The sequence below is a fragment of the Ceratotherium simum genome, chromosome 2, assembly GCF_057802395.1.
Source record: "Ceratotherium simum simum isolate JZ-2026a chromosome 2, ASM5780239v1, whole genome shotgun sequence".
Taxonomy (NCBI): Eukaryota; Metazoa; Chordata; class Mammalia; order Perissodactyla; family Rhinocerotidae; genus Ceratotherium; species Ceratotherium simum.
Genome location: NC_141901.1, coordinates 95,067,801 through 95,089,247, shown reverse-complemented (window position 1 = coordinate 95,089,247; position 21,447 = coordinate 95,067,801). Strand labels below are relative to the sequence as shown.

The window sequence follows — 21,447 nt, the reverse complement described above, 5'->3', positions numbered from 1 at the left end:
CCAGCCCCCCTGATGCCTGCTTAAAGAGTTAAGGTACCTCACCACCCCCGTGGAGCAAGGAGAACAAAGCTTTTTCTGTACTATTAATTAGAATGCAGCTTTGCATACTCTGTGGTTACAAACTTCAGGGAAATTGGTGCAGGATCCTATTCTCAAAGAGTTACAAAGCACATATTGTTGTCAAAGTAAACCCAGTACAGAAATATGGCATCCTTGGAATAAAAATTAAATACGTTTTATTTGGAGCAAACCACATTAGACACTTTCATAGATTTAAATTTTAAACAGTGGTGAACATTTCCAGGAATCTTGTCGGTTTTTTTAACTTAAAAATGAATGTCCTTATTTCTCATAAATCCAAGACAACATTTTTAAAGAGCTTATCTGTCGAGGAAAAAATCTAACTGGAATATAAACGTTGTCAATCATGATGGTTCCCAACTAATGGATCAAGGTCACCATGAATAAATTTCTATAAAGCAAAAACCATCTTATTCACCTTTTCCCCAAGTGCTTGGCACAGTGCCTGACACATAACAGGCCCTCACTGAAAGTATGCGTACTTGATAGAGCTGGAAAATGTCCTTACCTGGAAGTCTCCAATCTGTGTGGATGGAGAGACCAGCAACTGGAGATCTAATCCCAGCTCTTCTATTCACTCAATGTATGACTTCTCTTTGTGGATCCATTTACCCATGTGTTCAAAAGGGGATTGGACTCGATTAACTCCAATGGGAGTTTCTTTCGTATCTGAGTACCTAAGATTCTAAGGGATCTCTCAGGGCTTTTTTCCTTTCTTTCCCTATTGCCAAAGCTCATGTATTTATTGATGTATTCCACAGATGCTTGCTGAATGTCTTCTCTGTGGGTCAGGCGTTGTGCTGTGTCATACGGAATAGGCTTGCAAACAAGTCACACACGGTCCCTGGCTTTGGGGTCCCTTCCTGCAAGATTTTACTTGTTGTTTAAATAGGATCTTGTAGTAATGAGAAGTTATTCTTATTGGGAGAGTTGTTTGTCATCATAGAGCTCTCTTTGATGAGATAAATGAATTCAGAAAGGTTAAACTCATCATTTGTGTTTCCTTGTTAATTATTTGAATGGACCAGAACAATGGCAAATTTAGTGTTTTCTAGCTTTTTAGTGACGTCGTGGGTATACTTTACATTACAATGTAAAATTGTGTTTAAAATGCAGTTTATAGGGCCGGCTCCGTGGCTTAGCGGTTAAGTGTGCGCGCTCTGATGCTGGCGGCCCGGGTTCGGATCCCGGGAGCGCCCCGAGGCACCACTTCTCCGTCCAACGTGAGGCCGAGTCCCACGTACAGCAACTAGAAGGATGTGAACCTATGACATACAACTATCTACTGGGGCTTTGGGGGGAAAAAACTGAATAAATAAAATCTTTAAAAAAAAAAAATGCAGTTTATAAATTAGAAATTATAAACTTTCATATTTTCAGTGTACCAGAGTAAACTGACCATTTGAAAGAATGTTTCAACGACATATGTAGAAAGCATATTGTCATGTCATGACCCAACCTATATTTTTCTTCTACTATAAGGTTTTTCTTAATGTAAAGCATCTCTATACTTTAATAAAATGGGGGTAATTATACTAAAATAATCATAGCCATATTTTGGGTCAGCATAGATCTTTTTATGACTTTGATCTAACAGTTGATGTACTAAATTATTCCATCTGGTTTTCCCTAGGAAACACCTGCTTTCTCAGGGTGCGTAAGTCAGCACAGGCTGCTTATGCTGCTGTAACAAACAACTCCAAACTCTCAGAGGCTTAAAACACTACAGATTTTCTTCCTGCTCATACTACACATTCACCTTGGATATGGATGAGCTGGATTGATCCTAATCCTTCTGGGACCCAGGCTGACAGCAGCCACTGTCTCAAGCATTTTCATGAGACGTGTCAGAGGACAAAGAGAGCTCTGTAGGGTCTCACCTTAGCAACGAGTCATTTGGTCACATCCAGTTGCAAATCATTGGTGAGAATAGTCACATTCTTCATATGCTCACAAGGGGGCCAGGAAGTGCTATCCTGCCATCTGCCTAAAAGGAAGACAGCTGGGATACTTGATGAGTAACACTAATTACTACCAAACACAGCATCAAAGACTTGTTTTCAGGCATTAGCTCTCTTAATTTGCTAGGGAATCAATTAACTGTTGGTTATCCTAGCCACTTGGTTAGTTGAGAAATCATTTTTATTTTTAAATCAAAGCACTTTCTTGGAAAGATCTACTGCATTATATTATATCTTGCTGAAATTTTGTCAACATCTTCAAATTTTAGATTTATGACGTTTGGAATGATGTATATTTCTGCACTCTTGCCCATGGACATTAATCACTTTATTATTATGATTCTCAAAAGCCTTATAAAAGAAGTGAGTTTAGGTTATAGTAGAGATTTTGTTTCTTTAATTCTTCTTTTTCCCTTTGTGCTTTCATTAGACCCTTTTAGGGTTTTGCTTTGAATTGCTATTCAGTGTTATTCTTTGACAGTACTCTACTAGTGCTTACTCATTTTCCAATCGAATGCAGTTCTGAGCCAGAATTTGTCAGAAAACCATTTTAAACTCACAAATACTCATAATATCAATCTCAAAGGTTCATTTCATTATTCAACTTTCTTAGGTAAAGTAGTGAACAACATAAGATGGGCTTTTACTTTACATCTTCAAACTAAAGCATAATTTTTATATGCATTAACAATTTTATTCATTTACTTATTCAGCAAATCTTTATTGTACTTTTTCTACCATAGCAGGCTTTCAAACTGATTTAATTATATGTATATTACTAAAAATTTATGAGAAGTTACAAATAATTTTCTAAGTAAGTTAGTTACTCTTTAAAGGTCAAAAAGGTTCTATTCTTTCATATGAAGTTGGCAATACAAGCCTAACTATGGAACATGCACTTTGAAATAATGTCCAGTGGCATGGGCTAGACTACATTCTTTCCTATGATCCTTTGCAGAAGAGGAATATATGCATTTGGAAGATTATTGACTGGAGGTACTGGGATATGTTGCTGTTAGATATTCTGGGATCCATACTTTATTCACTTAACCAGCCAAAGTTACTATGTGTCAATAGTGGACCTTATGCTTTCATAGAAACTTAGAATATAAAGATCATTAATACACAGACCATATTCTCACGGAGTTCACAGTCAACTGGGGAAAATCAATATGTTAATATATGATTAATAAGTATATAATGTAATAAAAAGGTATCTACCAAATACAAAGGAAATACCAAGAGGTTGTGGAAAACAACCCGGAAGTGTCAGCAAGATCTTCCAAGAGTGGAGTAATCAAGTGACGTTGACTGGGGTCTTGAGTGGAATTCGCTGGAGGGAGACGAGAGAACACTGCAAGCACAACAAGCAGGACGAGTGATTAAATGCATGGAAGTATGAAAACGTGGCTGGAGGGCTGTGTACACGGGTGTGCAGTGTGTAGGGAGTGCTGGCAGGAGATGAGGCTGAAAGAAACCCTGGGAGGCAGAACACAGTCTTGGCTAGGGTTTGCCTCAGAAGAATAGATTACTTTTTCAGGGTAAGAAAGGAGAAGCATTCGGTAAAGGACTGGGAATTTATCTTGTATGTATCTAGAATCATTGAATCTTATAAAGTAAGAGAAGGACATGGTCACGTTGATATATTCAGGAAGATAAGTAATTGTGGTGGGAGATGGGGAGGCAGAAACTAGAAATAGTGAGACTGGAGGCACATAGAACTTAAATGTTGGTTTTATCAGTTTAATTCTCCAGTGACTAGATTCTAGGCAATTGAGGTAGGTGACTAATTCTTGTGCTTTAATTTATAATATTATGACTATGTGCTTAGAATATGGCAGCTGGGCCTTTAATAACTTGATTGCTTTTTCTACATAAAACATCTCCATTAAATTTTCTTTCAAGGACCAATGCATTTGTTAGAAAGCAGCAGACGTGTTAATAGCAGTCAATACCTTCCTCAGCTATGAAAATCCACTTATTTAGGCATTTTTATTAATAGACGGCAATAGGTATACTGGGAGATTTCTAAGGGAATCATTTCAGGAAGAGCCTTATGTGACTTAAATGCAAGAACCCATCAGCAAATAAAGGAAGGAGTTGATGGCACGCATGTAGCCATTGGCAGAGTTTGAAGGATTTAACGTTGTTGAAGTGAAATGAAAGTGCTGAGTGTGATATTTATCCCAACTATTTCAGAGTTAGAATATGATAGTCCCTGACAATGTTCAGAGAGGATGCTGCTATCAGCAGTATCAGCTGTTTTTGACACATCAAGAATAAAAATGAGGGAGAATGATTAATAGTGCCAAAATCGACTCGATAATCATCTCTAGAATGCCTTAGCAGGTGTTTTGCTGTATTCCTGTAGCTATAGTGCTGCATAATTTGAGATACTTTGGAAATGAGCATCATTATCAATAATGAAACAAAGTAGGTCATAATCCCTTCTTCCTTTGGACTTTTAAATGGAGTGTCTTTTGTCTTATGAATATAAAAGCCGTTATCTGTGTTACCAGGAAATATCCACCATTGTTGCTTCTCTCTGTTATGAAGTCACACTATTCTTTCCAGCCGGACTGGCTAGAGACTCCAGTACAAAAATCTTTAATAAAATGTTGTTACTGTGCATTTGTTGGATTTTCTCTTTCTTTTAAACTGATATGTTTGATTTTTAAGTTTTTATGCATTTTGGTCCCTTGCACTTTCACATGCAGGTGTGTATCAATGCATACATTTTGTAGTCAGATTGCCAATTGTTTTACAAATCAGTTTGCCATTTGGATGGTCAGTCTCCCAAAAGGCCAGGAGATTATTCCTTCAAATGGTCTGCTGATGTGTTTGCACAGTTCTCTGTATTACCATATCTTGTTACATTACACGGAGGATTTTTTTGTCATTTGGATTACATATTTATTAGAGATCTTGAGATCTCAGGAAATTGTGTATCTTTGCTTTTTGATTTTTAGGGTTATTATTTTTTTTCTACAATGTTTTATAGGTCTAGATTATTTGAGAAGAGGTGTAGTAAAGCTGAATATTTCCTTGAAGAAGGGACAATTTATAATCTTCTAGATCAGTCTTTCTTGGATCAAAAGTAGCTTTGGCCAAAGAATGATGATGTTCTTCAATTGGTGTTTGTGGAATTGGATGAGACAGAATCAATCTGAAGGTCTGTGATATTTACCCAAAAGTAGTGGAAGTGGAGGAAAAGGTATGAGGGATTACATGCTGTCTGGTGTATACTCTGACTGACTTACTATTTCTGCATGGCTATTTCTGCCTGGTATTTTCAATTTTTCCCCTTATTTAGATGCAATTATACTATAACTAATTAGTCTTCTTACCTTTTCAGTGAAGAGAGGAGAAAATAACACTCTATTGTTTTTCACTTCTCTGGGACCAAACATTTATTGAATACCTGCTTTGTGTCATGCGTAGGGTTGGATGTGACAAATTGTTGCCTTAGAGAGTTTTTAGTCCAGTGAATATTCTGTCTTGTACATTCTTTTGATTGCATTTAGGTAAAGTTCTAGGAGCAAAGTGTTCCTTTGGCTGAAAATCTATCCCTTCTGTTTTTATCAGGAAAATCCAGGGCTAGCCAGCTTTGAGCATTAGCTAATTGACAATATTGGAAAAAATATCAGCTCCAGTACCGAGCCTTTTTTCTCATTAATTGGAAAGCCACACAGAATTATTCCTTCTTCCCATAGAACTAAACTGAATGTGAGAGAGTGACAGAGAAATTCTTCAATTCCTGGATAATTAGGAATGAATATAGGTTTACTAATGGAGGTATTCAAACTCAGTGACTATTTTTATATTTATATATAACGTATGTATATTTATGTATAAAACAATAAATATATACTTTATTTATAGAGTAATTGATTTTTAGAGAAGACATTCTAGATGGAGAAAGAACTTTAGAGTGAGACAGAGCTGGATTTGACTAAAGCCTTCAGAAATTACTAGTTTTCAGCTTTGAACCTTACCTCTCAGAACTTGCGTTTCTTTAAATGGGCAAGATGAGATAAAAATGTGTATTGTGCAAAGTTATTGTAATATCTGTAAAGCTACTAGAACACAGTAGACACTTATGAAATGGTAGCTATTTTCTTTTTGTTGTTAACTTATTTTTAATGAATAGTGAAGTGCTATTGTGAGCAAAAGATTGCAGGAGGGTATTGTGGGAGGAACACAAGAGAAACAAAATAAGATCTGTCTTTGAAGGAACTTTCCACGGTTTGTATGGGAAGATAGACACATTCACACATCAAAAAAATCTGAAGCAATCCTAGTATAAAACATGCAAAACAATGCAAAACCTTTATAGGGCAGAAATGTAGTGCTAGAATAATTTTTATGTTACGGAGATGGAAATTCTAGATCATCATTGCTCTCCTCCCCAGTCTCTATTTAGAGATCTCCTCCCTAGATGTGGCTATAATAGAATACTTTTTTAAAAAAAGACTTTATTTTTTTAGAGTGGTTTTAGGTTTACAACCAAATTGAGAGGGAGGTACAGAGATTTCCCATACACCCACTGCCCCCGCACATACTAGCCTCCTCCATCATCAGCATCACTCATCAGAATGGTACATTTTTTTTTACCAAGGATGAACCTACATTGACATATCATATTCACCCTAAAAAAGTTTACAGTTTACCTTAGGGTTCATTCTTGATGTTGTACATTCTGTGGGTTTGGACAAACATATAATGATATGTATCCATCATTATAATATCATGCAGGGTATTATCACTGCCCTAAAAATCTTCTGTGCTCTGTCTATTCATCTCTTTCCCCCTTCCCCACCTCTAGCAACAGCTGATCTTTTTATTATCTCCCTAGTTTTACCTTTTCCAGAATGTTATGTAGTTGAAATCACACAGTATGTAGCCGTTTCAGGTTGGCTTCTTTCACTTAGTAATATGAATTTAAGGTTCCAATAGAATACTTTTAATAAACTCAAAGATGTTCTTGAGAACCATTATCAATAACTGGTGTATCCAACTACAGTAAATAAGACTGTGCTTGTAATTATCATGAATCACTTCAATTCAATTCTATATTAAAAGTTCTCATTGTTATTTCCAATAGTTCACAGATCTCTAAAATTATATCTTTAAGTTGGCCCCTTATATAAGAAGTATTTAGATGTCAGCATAATTAGAGGTGCTCACAGTTGATCAGTCTACACTGCTTGGGTGCTGCCATTCCCTTCTCCTGGACCCATGGCAGACATTGCTAAGTGATCATGGCATTCTTTCCCACTGAATACAGCCTCACAGACCTTCTCATCTCAGTGTTTCAGGCAGTCACAACCAATTGATTTGACCTGACACATGAGATAACACCTATTTGTCATCCTGACCTAAGCATTTCTGAGTTTGAGAATGTCCATGCTCACTGTCTCAACTGAAAGCAGATTCCTCTAGCCCAGTAAGTCTATATTTAGGAAACTTGACCTACTAACTATGTAATTCTGTCTTTTTCTCTCTTTGGTCTCATTATATACTAGAATTCCGTGAGATCAACTCTGAAAATATCGTGGAACGCAATGGTTCCCAAACATTGGTGTGCATTATAATTACCTGAAGACTTGTTAAAGCACATTGCTGGGTCCCACCATCATGGTTTCTGAGTCAGTAGGTAGCAATCTTTAAAAGCAGGTCCAGAATACTCTTCAGGAAATATAAAGCCAAGTGATGCTAGTGGTGCTGGTTATGGAACCACACTCGGAGAACCACTGGTATAATGAAAAACACAGAGAATTACAGACAAAAAAACCTCAGGGGCATCATTACTAGTGCTTTGACTTTGAGTAAGTTTCTTAAGCTACATGGACCTCAAATTTTTCTCTATGAAATTTTCTCTATAATAAAACCTGTATCATGGAATTATTTTAAGTATTACATGAGACAATATTTCAAGTACTTAACAAAAATAATCGCTCAACAAATGTTTACTCCTTTTGTGTGCTTTTTTTGCATTTTGTAATCAAAAAAATGTCAGACAGCATTATTTTGGATACCATAGGGAAAGAGAGACAATGATGTGTGTTGTTCTCGCTCTTTCTTCCAAGAAATGTTACATATTCTAATCTTCAGAAACCCACTGTATGTTATTCTAAACATATGTGCTTTGCTTTGAAAATCTTGCCTCAGGCCTTGAGGAGAAAGTTTTACTTTATTTAAGTTTGGGAAAGTGGCCGCTGGTAACCAAGAAGGTGGTTGCCTATAGAAGTTGAGAAGCTTCCTTGAGGCTGGATTTCCCCCTTTACAGGGAATACGTAAAAATGAATGGGATAATGTCTGAAACAGTTTTTAGGTCCTGCAAGGGAGTATACTACCCAGATATATGTACCAGATTGCATTGCAAATGCAATGCCTTTTACATTTGAAATTGTAATTTGTTAATTTACATGAATTACCCTGCAAAATACTTGGTATGAACATTTGCATCTTACAGGAGAGGGGCTGAGAAACAGAAAGCTTGAAGGAGTCACCCTGTGCTGATGAAGAAGCTGGCTGTGTTAGACCTCCAAGCACAGACTCCTGATAAAGAATTCATTCACTCAGGTTATTCTCCTACTTGCTTGCTCTACAATTTACCAGGGGTTTAATTTTTTTCCACATAAGTATTCTCACATACAGATTTTTTTATAGATTGCTGTATTTTTGTGCTTAGTAATCTTAATAGAAAACATCAAGTGTACTCTTTAGGAAATACAATGTTATCTTTGGCAAAATAGTTCTTAATTATAATGCAGTGTTTCTGGATGGTATAAATGATAGCTTAGAATTGAAAGGAGAATTACTATGCTTACCATAAATCTCCTTGACAACAAGCTCAATGTTTTGAATACTGAATCATTTAGAATTTTATACAGATTTAAGGGTCTCTCACCTTGGCATCTCTTTCCTTTATATGCTTCTGGGGGTTTAATAGGTATTCTTCAAAATCCCATTAAACGTTGTCCCTTTAGTAAATATTTTCAGCCATTTAACTCAGTTGTATTTAAAATGTTTCCCTAATTTTTATCATTATGGTCACCTTTCTCCAATATTTATTGAACTATGAAAAGTTGAGAATCACTTTCAATGAGCATTTTGATTACTTTACCAAAATAAAGCTCCTTATTAGAACTCCTCTCCAGAAAAAAAGAAGTCATTTACACATCCTGGGTCATCCCACCTAAGGACGTATAATACCACTTGGGCAGTTACCATCCCCCAATTGCTTGCTTCTCATTTTGAAATGAGAAGCAAGCCCTCTCAGCATATAGTATTCTGTACAGATTGCCTTCCTGCCTTTGGCAGCGCTCCTGTTTCTCCTGTGAATCATGGCTCCGTGCACAGAGTTACCGTTGTGCTGTCTGAAAGGGCGAATCTTGCTGGGTGGTGGTGCAGCTGCTCCGTTGGAAGGGTCACAAGTTCAAATCTGCTTTGTCTTCTGTCTGGCAAGACGTGTTCCGGCTAAGCAGTAGCTAATTGCAATACTCCTGTGCATGTTGAAGGTTAGGCTTTCAATGGTACCCAGCAGTGGTGGCTAAAAGGCCATTAGTGGTGAGGAATTCAAGACAAGTCTTATCCTTGACTTTGATCTGTCATTCCGCACGTGTCTTTCAGCATCTCTTCTCGGCTGCTGTAAGAATCAATTTGCTTCAGGATTTGGTTGAGGTGACTGAGAAGCAGACAGATGGTGCTTAATGGAAGCATGGATAAATGCTCTTACAGTTTAACTGTGACCTTTATTTATTAAACAGACATTTATTAAACATCTGCTGTACGCCAGACACTCTTTTAGGTGCTGGAGTCAGTGTGGTAAATAAAACTAAAGGTCTCTGTCTTTATGGAGTGGGAGTGACACAATAACAGTATCAGAGAGTGATAGACGCTGTCAGAAGAATAAAGCCGAACAAAGTGAGAGGGAGGATGGGGGTGCTGTTTACACAGGGTAATTAGGGAAAGCCTCTCTGAGGAGATGTCTGAACAGATACCCAAAGGAAATAGGATGAGAACCACAGAAAGATCTAGAGAAAGAGCTTTCCAGGCAGAGGGAAAAGCAAGCGTGCTTAGCCATGTGATGGGCCATGTGTAAATTCAACATTTATTTGAAATGGGAATGTTTTGTGTAATTTTGTATAATCTTTAATAAAGATTATACACATCTATATAAAATATATTTGAAAATGTTACATTAAGAAAAAGAGCCATTGCCACTTTAAAGATGTGTACAATGAAGGCATAAAATAATATTTTCTGTCATAAATCTTTTTCCCAGTGGAGCCATCACAGGGTTAAAACAATATACTTCATATATAACGTACTGTAACTGCTTTTTTAACAACTGAAAATGTACAGAAAATGCTGTTTTGACTGTCTATCTTTAGTCTTCAGCTGTTGCTGTCACGATTCAGAAAATTTGGATCTCTGCCTTAAGAAGCACATTTCCTTAGCTGTAAAAAATAATCCGATGGAATCTACAGCCATAATCATTGGCTGTGATTTTGGAGTATAAATCACCTGCTACAAAGGGGGAAGGGCGTTCCTTTTCTTTTTACTTGAGTCTCGTTTATGTTCTCAATATGCTTTACTTTGAGTTTGGGTTTTCACGAAGATGAAATTTTCTTTGGCTTCTGTGTATGGCAAGTGGTACCCATTAATTTTAGTGGATACTGGACCAATTGAATCCCAAAATGTGTCTGGAAATCCAGAAAGCTGAACCAAGAAATGGTGCTAGGCACAACTGGAAGGAGGCATTCAAGAATCCCTAGATTTCACTTTCGTGGTTGGTGTGAAGTGGCATCTGATAGTATCTTCTGAAAGTGGGCCCACATTCCAAGAAAGAGAAATTTAAAGAGATTAAACAAAACAGTATCATTAAGAATTTGGTCTCTCGCCTCTAAAATTTTAAAATTACCAAAAATAAAATGAAATATTTGTATAGCTGATGTAGCACAAATGAAGCAGTTTAAAATCTGAGCCTAGAACTTGCAAAATCAGTGCAGATGCATAGCAAAACACTGTTCATAGTAAGGATAGACAGGAGAATAAAGTTTCTAAACTGGGAGTCCCAAAACATAAGTTCAGGAGTGTCTATTAGAAGCTAAGACAGGCTGGAAATAGAATCATAGAAGGATATTTCTATCTTTAATATTTAAGACCATAAAGAAAAGGAGGTATAAGAAAAATTTCTAGTTTTTAACAACACATGAAGGTCAAATAAATTCTAATTTTGAGTTACAAAGAAATGAACATGCGAAGGCACATTAAGCCAATATCTTCTCTTCTAAAATTGACTTAAAACTGATACAGGTACATTCAGAGAAAATTATTTAAAAAAATAACTCATTAGTGAAATTTGTTGCTACCTGGGTGAAACATTATTTTTATTGCATATTCAAATTATTTTGTGTTGTCCTGAAATATGACATTTACAGAGAAGCAATTCTAATTTCAGGATATTCCATAATTGGAGTTCATAGGTTTTTATGCAGTGCATCATCTTTATATTTAGGGCATATCCATATGTTTCTTTCTCACTTTTCCTTTGCAATGCAGTAAAGTGGATTAAAGCATGACTTTTGAAGTTTGATGGCTTTGGGTTTGAATCCTTACTGACTGGTTGATCTTGGGTAATTCATCCTACCTTTCTTTAATTCAGTTTCTTCATCTGTAAAGGGTAGATTATATGCTTCGTAGGGTTGTTATGGTTTAAGTGCAATAATAATGGTAATAATAATAATAATTATTTTTAAAGAACAAAGAAATGTTAGTTAAAAATGGTAACCACAGCGAAACTACTATGATCTAGGAAGCTCATTTTGGAATCCTTTTTAAATTCAAGTACAAGAAACTAGGATATTGACCGGACTAACTTTCAAGATAGTAAGAGAAATCCAGGGCTAACAGGAGGGCATGATTTGGGGCACAAAATTCATTTCCTATTCATATTTTTAATCAATAAATATTAACTGATCAGGATGCCATGTCAGGCGCTGGAGATATAAAGATGAATAAAATACTTTATGTCCTTGGAGAGCTCCTAGGTTAGTCCAGGAGACAAATGAACATATGTGCTATGATAGACTACGAAACGTTCTGAGAGATGAATCCGGTGCTGGCGGAGTACAGATGGATGAAGCAGCTGACTCCACCTATGGAAGTTGGGAAAGGTTTCACTGAAGAGTTTTCATTTGAATTTAGCCTTAATGGATAAGACATAGTATTCTTGGCAAAGAAAATAGAGAAGTAACACATCAGGCAATAAAACTACATAAAGTCATACACAAAACCATGAAAGGCTTACTACTCATTGCCACACTAGCTATTGCTCTAATTTCAGAAAGATAATTTACCCCATTTTTGCCTAATGTCCCCCTTCTTCACCTTATTCTGCACTGAGGAGATCATTCATTCGTTCAACAAAGATTTATTTAAATACCAACTATGTGGCAAGTACTGTTCTGGGAGTTGGGATCATAGAAGTGAACAAAACAAAGTCCTTCCTCATGAAACTTAATCCAGGGGAGTAAATGATGATAGAAAAGTAGGTAAGTAATATATGCAATATTATATGCTGACAAGTACTATGAAGAAAAATAAAGCAGAATGGGAGAGATTGCAGTTTTAAACAAGGTGATTAGGGAAGGCTTCATCAAGCAAGTGATATTTGGGCAAGCCCTGGGAGGAGAGAAGGGAACATCCCCATGCAGGTGTCTCGGGGAAGAGGGAACTTTCACAACATGTTCAATGAACAGAAATGAGGCCAGTGAGGTGGAGCAGAGAGAGTGGGGGAGAGTAGAAGGAGATGAAGTCAGAGAGGCACTGAGACGAGGAGAGGGCCTTCTAGGCCATTGTGTGGATTTCCACTTCTCCTCTGAGTGTAGGGAGATGGACTTTTCTTTCTTGAATAGGACCATCTCTCAGAACATTATAATGCCATGCTCAAGCCTCTAGGGTACAAGCTTCCCACTTTCTCTGTATGATTCATACTGCTAGGTGGTATAGGGTAAAACTGATCATTCTGGAACACCATTTTACTAATGATGAGTGATTAAATAGTACCCTATGTATAAAAGTGAGGCATTCACATTATCTTATGAGGATAATATGCTAGATAACTTCAGACTCAAGGACATTTAGTACTTATGAAGATATACTTTTAGTGACATGACTAGACTACCCTGGGAGCATACGTTGCCTCTTTTGTCTCATTAGGTATGCTCTGTTATAAAAAGCTTGGTGTAGGATCAACTCCTTAAAAGCTATGAAATTTTGTGTCTTGATGTTCTTATCTGAAAATGGTCAAAATAATGTGCATTCAGGCTCCAAATATTTATTGAGTATCTATTCTGTGCCAGACTCTGTTCTATATTCTAGAAATGAACAAGACTCAGCCCAGCCCTAAAGGACCTCATAGTTTAATACGTGGGGAAGTCCAACAAGGATTTCAACAGCACTTGTCTGATATGTGTATAATGAGGACCAAATGAAATAATTTATTAAAAATGCTTGTGACAATATCTGGCACCCAGTAGGTATGCAATAAATGAAAGCTACTTCGTTATAATCCCTTACTTCTTAAGAGTGGTCAGTTAATTGTTGTTCCCCAAGATGGCTAGACAACTATTTCCATTCAGTTGAATGTTATCTTTTCTTCAATCATGTTATAATAATTCTCTAGTTCCATTTCTTCAAACTGAAGTGGAGAAATTGGGAGAGGTTGCCATCTATGGTGAGTGAGGTGATCTGTTGAAAGAGGCTAGAGTTGTTTTGGTGTTCTGCATTCATTTGTTCCCTTGTCTGACTGAAGGAAGACCTTGTATATCTTTAATTGAGTAGAGCCTAATGGCTGTGCTCAGATGGTGTGCTGTTTTAGAAAAAGAGAACTAAATAGTGACATAAATAAAGACATAATCAAGAATAATTTAACTCTGTTAATATTGATAGTCTTAAATCTATTCCTCTTTAAAAAAAAAAAAACTTCTAGATAAACTCTTGTCTTCTCAAATGCCCAGCTTTGTCTTTACAGTAAATGTGAGCCATGTTATTTTGTGTTCAGTGTTGTTATGTATAATACTATTACACAGAATCAGCAGTTTTCTGCCTTTGAAATATTTTAGTTTTATGATGACAGTTAGTTAAAAATTGGTCACTCAGTTCAGAGAAGATTTATTCCAGGTTAAGTTTTAAAGTCTGAAAGGTATTGAATATAAAAATAATGTAATGATTTTCCTTTAAAATACTTTGATTATAAAGCTGTTAGTTTTAAAAAACATTTTAATAATGAAATAATACTTGCACTATGAGTTTATAATTTTGGTTGTAATTAATTTGCTTTCCATTTTAATTTAATGAAAAATCAAAATGTTCTTAATTTGTCCATTATATTTATAAGTAATACATTGTTGATTGTAATTGACCGTATAACTCTATTCAGATCCTTTAATGACATTTTATTATGATACATTCTTGATTCTTGTTGCTTTGACAGGATGTGGATACCAGGAATTTCAGTATTTAAAATTGAGGCATAGTTATAATTGGAATTCTCGAATAATTCCCAAGGGCACACTAATAAATTGACTCAGAATTACTCATTTTTCCCTTTGAGGTACTCAGGGCTAAGCATTCCACGTGGAGAGGAAGGTTCAACTTGGTTCTTTAGCACCTTCCTAGGCGCTCGGAAGGCACGTAACTCTATCTGCTTTCCTCTTGGCTCTTTCTCTGTTCCCCTGGCTCTCTCTCTCAAAACATTGTATTCTTTGCTGAAATACAGCAGGGTGTTATCTGCTTTTACTGCATTTTTGTTTACTGTTCCTTAGATATCATCTCCAGTTTCCTACCTTATCTAGATTCATCTTTGATTTCAATATTTAACACAGTGTCTAGTGTTTCTTTGGCATTTTGACTCTAGAAACAAACTTTCATGCATTTACCTGTTAACATGCATTTCCTTTTCTCAGAGGTAACTAATTCAGACTTTAAAATAGTCTGATTATCTTTTAAATTTTGTATTTCAATTAACTGTCTTTGGTGTTCCTAAATGTTATCTAGAGTAGGTAGAATTGACAGACTTTACATATTCTTGAGAATTTTATTTCTTAGGATGATTCTCAAAATTTCTTTCACTGGGACATTGGCTGTCATAGTAGGCAAAGTGAAAAGAGTAATGTGAAATGTCACTTTTTTGTTGTTGTTGGAGCCAAGTCAATTCTGACTCCTAGCGACCCTGTGTACCCTGCCCGGTGTTTTTGCACCATCTTTTCACCTCCAACGCTGTATCAGACAATGCTCCGCTGATATTCATAGGGTTTTCACGGCCAATCTTTTCGGAAGTGGGTGGGCAGGTCCTTCTTCCTAGTCTGTCTAGTCTGGAAGCTCCACTGAAACCTGGCCACCATGGGTGACCCTGCTGGTATTTGAAATACCAGTGGCATAGCTTTCAATATCACAGCAACACACAGCCGCCACAGTATGACAACCGACAGATGGGTGGTATGGTTCCCTGACCTGGAAACCAACCCGGGCCCCGGCGGTGGGAGCTTGGAATCTTAACCACTAGACACCAGGCTGGCTAAAATGTCACATAAATTGTCAATAAGATTTGGAAAGTAATGATAATTGCACCACTATGCTGCTTTAGGAAAGTTTATGTAAACATTTCCTTATCTGAACGCCAGTTTATGTACAGCTAAATCTGCACTGTGAAATTTGCCATAATTTTGGGGAGAAAAAAATCCCTAAACTGCTTATTGTATTTTGACAGCCTTAAAAATTGAATATGAAAAAGACCTTAGTGACTTCAAATCACTATTTTATTTTTTGCACGTAAGTCACTCTGAATATTAGCAGGATCACATATTCCAACGTTCCAGCTTTAAATCACATTATTTTTGGTATATATACCAAAATATATATATATATATTTAATATATATATATATCACATTATAAAAGATAGCATTACTCGTATTTTCTCCCCTGATATTACCAAAAACTCATTCTCAAATAGGTGAGTTAAAATATTTTCAAATATATAAAGAACATGTGCCTAGCCAGACAAAATGGCTATTTTGACCTCTCTGGATCATACAATGAAAGAGCATTCAATTGGGAATCAGAAATCCTGGCTTTTAGCTTTGGCTCTAATGTCAATGACAGATATGACTTTGGATGAGTCACTGAAGTTCTCTAAGTCTGTTTCCTTGCCTTGAAATGACGAGCTGAACAAGGAGATTGCTGGGATTCCCTCCAACTCAAAAATTCCGTGACTTGCTTTTGTTGATGATATATTTTGTGTATTATTGCTACATTGATGTCTTTCCAAGGTGGTACCTGTAAACTAGGCGTTTAAATGTCCTTCCTATTATGTCTGAATCACTTCCCCCAAGGGCTGTGTGGGGTTTATTTTTTCCTATACAGAGGTCATCGTCTGCTCTTATTCAGCCCTTTAGATGTTCAGGGAGAGTAGATGACATGTGTGAGTGATTTTATAAAGGTGGAATTCCTCACACCTTAGGGGAAAAAATAAATTTCTCCCTCTTCCAGTGAAGTCTTGCTGTGAGTCATTCCTTAACTACCACCCTCCCTGAGTAGCCCTCCTTCTGCTTTGTGAAGTTGGTGTGAGGTCGGGCTGGCCCTGGTGGCAGTCACTGCCAGGACAGACTTTTCACAGCATCCGTGCACTTCAAGCACCACAATATTCCTTTTACTTCCATGTGCCTTTTAGAGTACAGAAGGTGCCTTCCAGCATATTTCCAAATGAAGTTTCAGGTTACAATGATCTGCTTTGGAACTTCAAACATTATTTGGACTCTTCTGCCCATGTGTCTCACTTGCGTGCCCTTGTGAACAAACTACATACATGCACACTCACAAGTAAATATACCCCCACACAGACACACACTGTCTTGTACACCTGCCTGCACACACACAAACACATGCATGATGCTTGGCTTTGGACTCTGCTCTTTGACTGGGAGCATTCATTTTTCCCAGTTGTCACCTCCATTTCCATTCTGGGGACTTTGGCTTTCAGACGGAACTTTGCATCTAACAGAGAGTGGCTGCTGTGGGCACCCCAGGAACAATGAGCTTAAACAGAAGAATGAGGGTAATGTTCATTCGAATAAAGATTAGGCTTTAAATGCCTCGGGGGAATGAACCAAATCCAGTGTTTGCTTGTTAGCTGACTTTTTTTTTTTTATTGATGCGGTTTTGGATCTTCTGGAGAAGGGAGAAAAAAAAAAGCGTCAGCAATCAGCTCTTTCATTCAGAAATGGAATTTGGGGGGCTGTTTTAGCTAGACTTTTTAACAATCCCTGATTTAATGTTTTCACTGTGGTGAGGACGGTAGCTTCACAAATTTTGTGAAAATCTGAGCGGTGGCGGGTGGTGTTGGGGGGGAAACAGTGCAGTTGTTTAGATAGTCCTGGGCCAATAAGCATTTGGTAGGTGGAGTTACTGTTGTGTGCATTACAGAGCAAGATAATTCTGAATGAAGACTTTAAACATCACACATGCTGAACGGGCTCTTGTTCTGCTCTTTGTGCAAACAAAACAAGTGACTAGATGACTAGGTTTTGCTTACTATCCAGTAGTGAATGCGGCTTGTTTGATAAGATTTTTTGAAAAATACATGTGAAGGATTTATCAGAAGCCCTTATGAATATTTCATGAGTTGATATATTCAGCTGAATGAATTCAGTGAGTGTCAGTGTGTAGCTTGCAGACAAACCTCATCCACAAGGAGGCTACTGACATGGGAAGCACTTTGGCGCATTTTCAGAGGCAAAGCCAGGCTGGTAAAGCTCCTTGTGACAGCCTGACTTGCCATTCTTGGAGCATGCTGCTCCTGCTGTAAGCAGCTCCTACAGTGGAGCCACAGCTTCCTAAATTACACGGGAAACAGTTTGCAGCCTTACCAGCCTCCTAAACTGCAGCTGTGCCTCTGCTATGTGAGAGGTTTTTATTTTGGATGGTGAGAGCTAGCCCTCCATATAAGATATGACAGCAAAAGATTCTTCAAAAGAACTTACTGCTGCTGAATCTGAGGTTTGCATAAAGACTTTCAAGGAGCAGATGCACTTAGAACTTGAGCTTCCAAGACTCCCGGGGAACAGACCGACATCTCCCAAAATTTCTCCACGCAGTTCGCCCAGGAACTCCCCATGCTTTTTCAGAAAGTTGCTGGTGAATAAAAGCATTCGACAGCGGCGCCGCTTCACCGTGGCTCACACATGGTAAGACGGGACCGGAGGGGTCGACAGCGCGTTTCGTTAGCAGCAGTGATTTAGAAATGCAGAAAATGAAACATCTGAATTTTGTTCGTAATACATACCACACATGTGAAATGAATGGAGACTGGGTCAGCTGAAGAATTCACAGTGCACTGGGTGTGAAATTATTTTTGTGCCACTAGCTGTTTCCAGATAAAATAAGCCTCTAACAGTAGAGAGTCTTGAAAATTACTGCTTATAAAAAATACCTAGCCACTTCTAGGTAAATTGAGTATTGAAGGAGTTTTAAAAATTCAGTTTTTTGTTTAATCTCTGTTGAGGTGATGGGTGACATTTTTGTGTGCTTTGTGGTTGTTGTTGATAGTATTTTTAATAGCATACTTTTGATACAAGAATAAGTGTTTTAATCTTAGTTCTAATTTATTTATTTAGACAACGTATAAAGTCAAACTTAATATATTGCATTGCCATGTTTGTAGTGTATAACCTAATGGCTTTTTGATTTATTTACTTTATCTTTACACTACTTAAGGAAAGGGAAAACTAAGTTCCCACTTCTGAAATTATGTGGTTAATTAATTTTATTTATGATTCAAATTCCTATTACCTTTAAGACCCTCTCGTTGTAAAAAAGTGACATAAAATTTATAGTTTTAAATAGATATAGTTTAAATATAGTTTAAATAAATTCAAGATCCCTCTGTAAAAGTTGCACTGAGCCTATCACCTTTAGTATACATGTTATATATTGTAGGGTGGCACCCTTCAACCACTATAATAATGAAATGTAAGGAACAGCACAATAGAAATTAAATAAACTTTAGTTGTAAAAGCTAAGCCATTTCAGATTTCTTTGAAGGATATGTTTTCTTTTAGATTAAGATGCTCTTCAAAATTGGGTATCTGTACCCATAGGTTTTATTTAGTAAGGGAACATAGCAAGAAAAGGAGCTAGTACCTCTTACAGGCCGTTCTAACACAGTGATTTTGGGACTGCATACTAGATTGCCACTGACATGATAAACTGAGGATATCTGGTTTTTGAAAATTAATATTTACTGGAATCTTGTTTTATACTCATCTGAAGTGCTTCGCAGTGCATTGGCGAATTCAAGTTACCCCTGGAAATGTGTAGCTTGCCATTGATGGACGCCGCATGTTTAGCCAACACCTACTCTACCTAGCTAAACGTGATATGGTTATTTTTGTTTTCTGACAATGGACTGTTGTTCATACAGTTGCTTTATTGGGGAGTTTTTTTGGTTCATCTTTTTGATGAATTAAATCTTATTAGTTAATTGTAATCTTATACTTTCAGAATACATGTGATTAGTTTTTCAAAACCTATCAATTATACAAAACCTAGCATTTGTGTAGAGAGAAGATTTATGTATAAGTATGTACTGATTTGAAGAAGTCTCTCTCTCATGGTTTACCCCCTCCCTGATGTGTGTGTAATTTCATATAGTTTGCTAAGTAGTATAATAGGAGAAGGTATATAGGTATATTATTAGTTAGTTCTCATAAAAGGAACAAAGATGGAAAATGTGCAATTAATTGACTCATATGTTTTACTACTTGGATTAATATTAAACAATTATTTTGACCAGAAGGACATTTAATTTTAGTAAGCTAATTTTCAGATAATGATAAATGTTCATAAAACCTTGGTAATATTTTCCTTATTGTAGAGTTCTTGAATATAATGATGTGACCTTTCTTTTACTTAGAAGAGATTTTTGATGTGCTGGGAACACAGAGCTATAAATACATGATTTTTTTTCTGTTCAAAAGAACCCAAATTTTAAAATGATTAAAGAGCCAGTTTCACTCATGCATTATACAAATTTTCTTTCAGCAAGTTACAAAGAGAACAATTAAATGATATCTGAGGTAACTTATGCTGTTAAAGTGATCTTCTTCTGGTTGAATTAAAACAAAAATTTCCACAAATTGCCAAAAAATACAACACGTGACTTTGGTATAATGTACCATAATATAGGTTTAAAGAATCCATTACTCATCAAACTTATAAAATAACTTGACCATGATTCATCTTCACCCTTTTTCCCTCCCAACTCACACACTCTCCTTTTTATGTTTTTTAGTGAAGCTGTATCACTGTTTGTTTTCAGTTCCTGATTAAGTCTATATTTATGTTTATTTCTATTGTTTTATCTGAGTGTATGTTTGATATTTTTCAGATTTATTTTCATGAAAATTTCTTTTTGGAAAATATACACATATCTTATGTATTTGAATGACTTTTTCACTAACCTTAAAAATTATGTGCTTTTTTTTTAGTATCATATGTAATAGTTACATGAGGAAATAAGACCATAAGTGCTTTATTTTTGCCCCCTTTGCCATGATGAAATGTAACTGTCCTTTCACGATCAACGATTGGTATTTTCCAAACCATGCATTTAAGTTAGAAATTCCAAGATATGCTGCACTTAGAAGTCTCTAAAACATGTTATTACTTTACAGTAGACAGTAGACTTCTTTTAAGAAGACTGGATTGTTTTGATTCCAGTGTTGAAATTAAAGTAATTTTCATGATGAAGCTAAACAATGCAGAGGATGCAGTTTATGTCTAAACCCACTGAACGATTTTTTTGATCTTTAGTTATTTGTAGATTTCATATTTTGATCAGATGAATATGTAGTTCTGGTTTTGAAAACCCAAGTTATGAAATATAGGCTAATGGCAGAAGATTTAAGAACCACTTGTAAAATACTGACTCTGGGATTATTTTTAAAATATCTGAAAAAAACTAGATAGTCAATGTGTTGTCACTAATCATAATATTTATATAATCTTAGATCTGGAAGGAATTTGAGTGATTATCTCATTGCTTCCTTTCCCCTTGGGAAGGATCACAATTACTGCATCTTTGACATATGGAAGTCTACCCTATTTTTAAGACTCTGGAGAAAACAGTTCTATACTCTCAGTTAGTGCGGTCTCACTACTTCATAGTGCAGATATTGGAAAATTCTTCCTCATGATCAATATCTATATAATATATAATATTCATAATCTGTTTTTTTGGTCCTCAATGAATATTAAGAAAAGACTTGTAAGAACCTGCATGAATCTAAAGATCATTATCAACTGGTTCCGGGGTTTTCTTCTTTTATTCACTCAAC

At 36.4% G+C, this 21,447-nt stretch overlaps 1 protein-coding gene across 2 annotated transcripts in view; it reads left to right on the top strand.

The window, feature by feature from the left end:
• PDE4B (phosphodiesterase 4B) overlaps positions 1–21,447 on the top strand; it is a 396,712-nt gene that overhangs the window by 46,779 nt on the left and 328,486 nt on the right. The window contains exon 1 of one of the 2 annotated variants that reach the window (XM_014788252.2): positions 18,042–18,297. The exons of the other annotated variant lie outside the window; for it this stretch is intronic. Coding sequence (XP_014643738.2) covers positions 18,062–18,297 — 236 coding nt within the window. The 5' untranslated portion in view covers positions 18,042–18,061. Of the gene's footprint in view, positions 1–18,041; positions 18,298–21,447 lie in introns of those variants that run through there. 2 annotated transcript variants of the gene reach the window in all.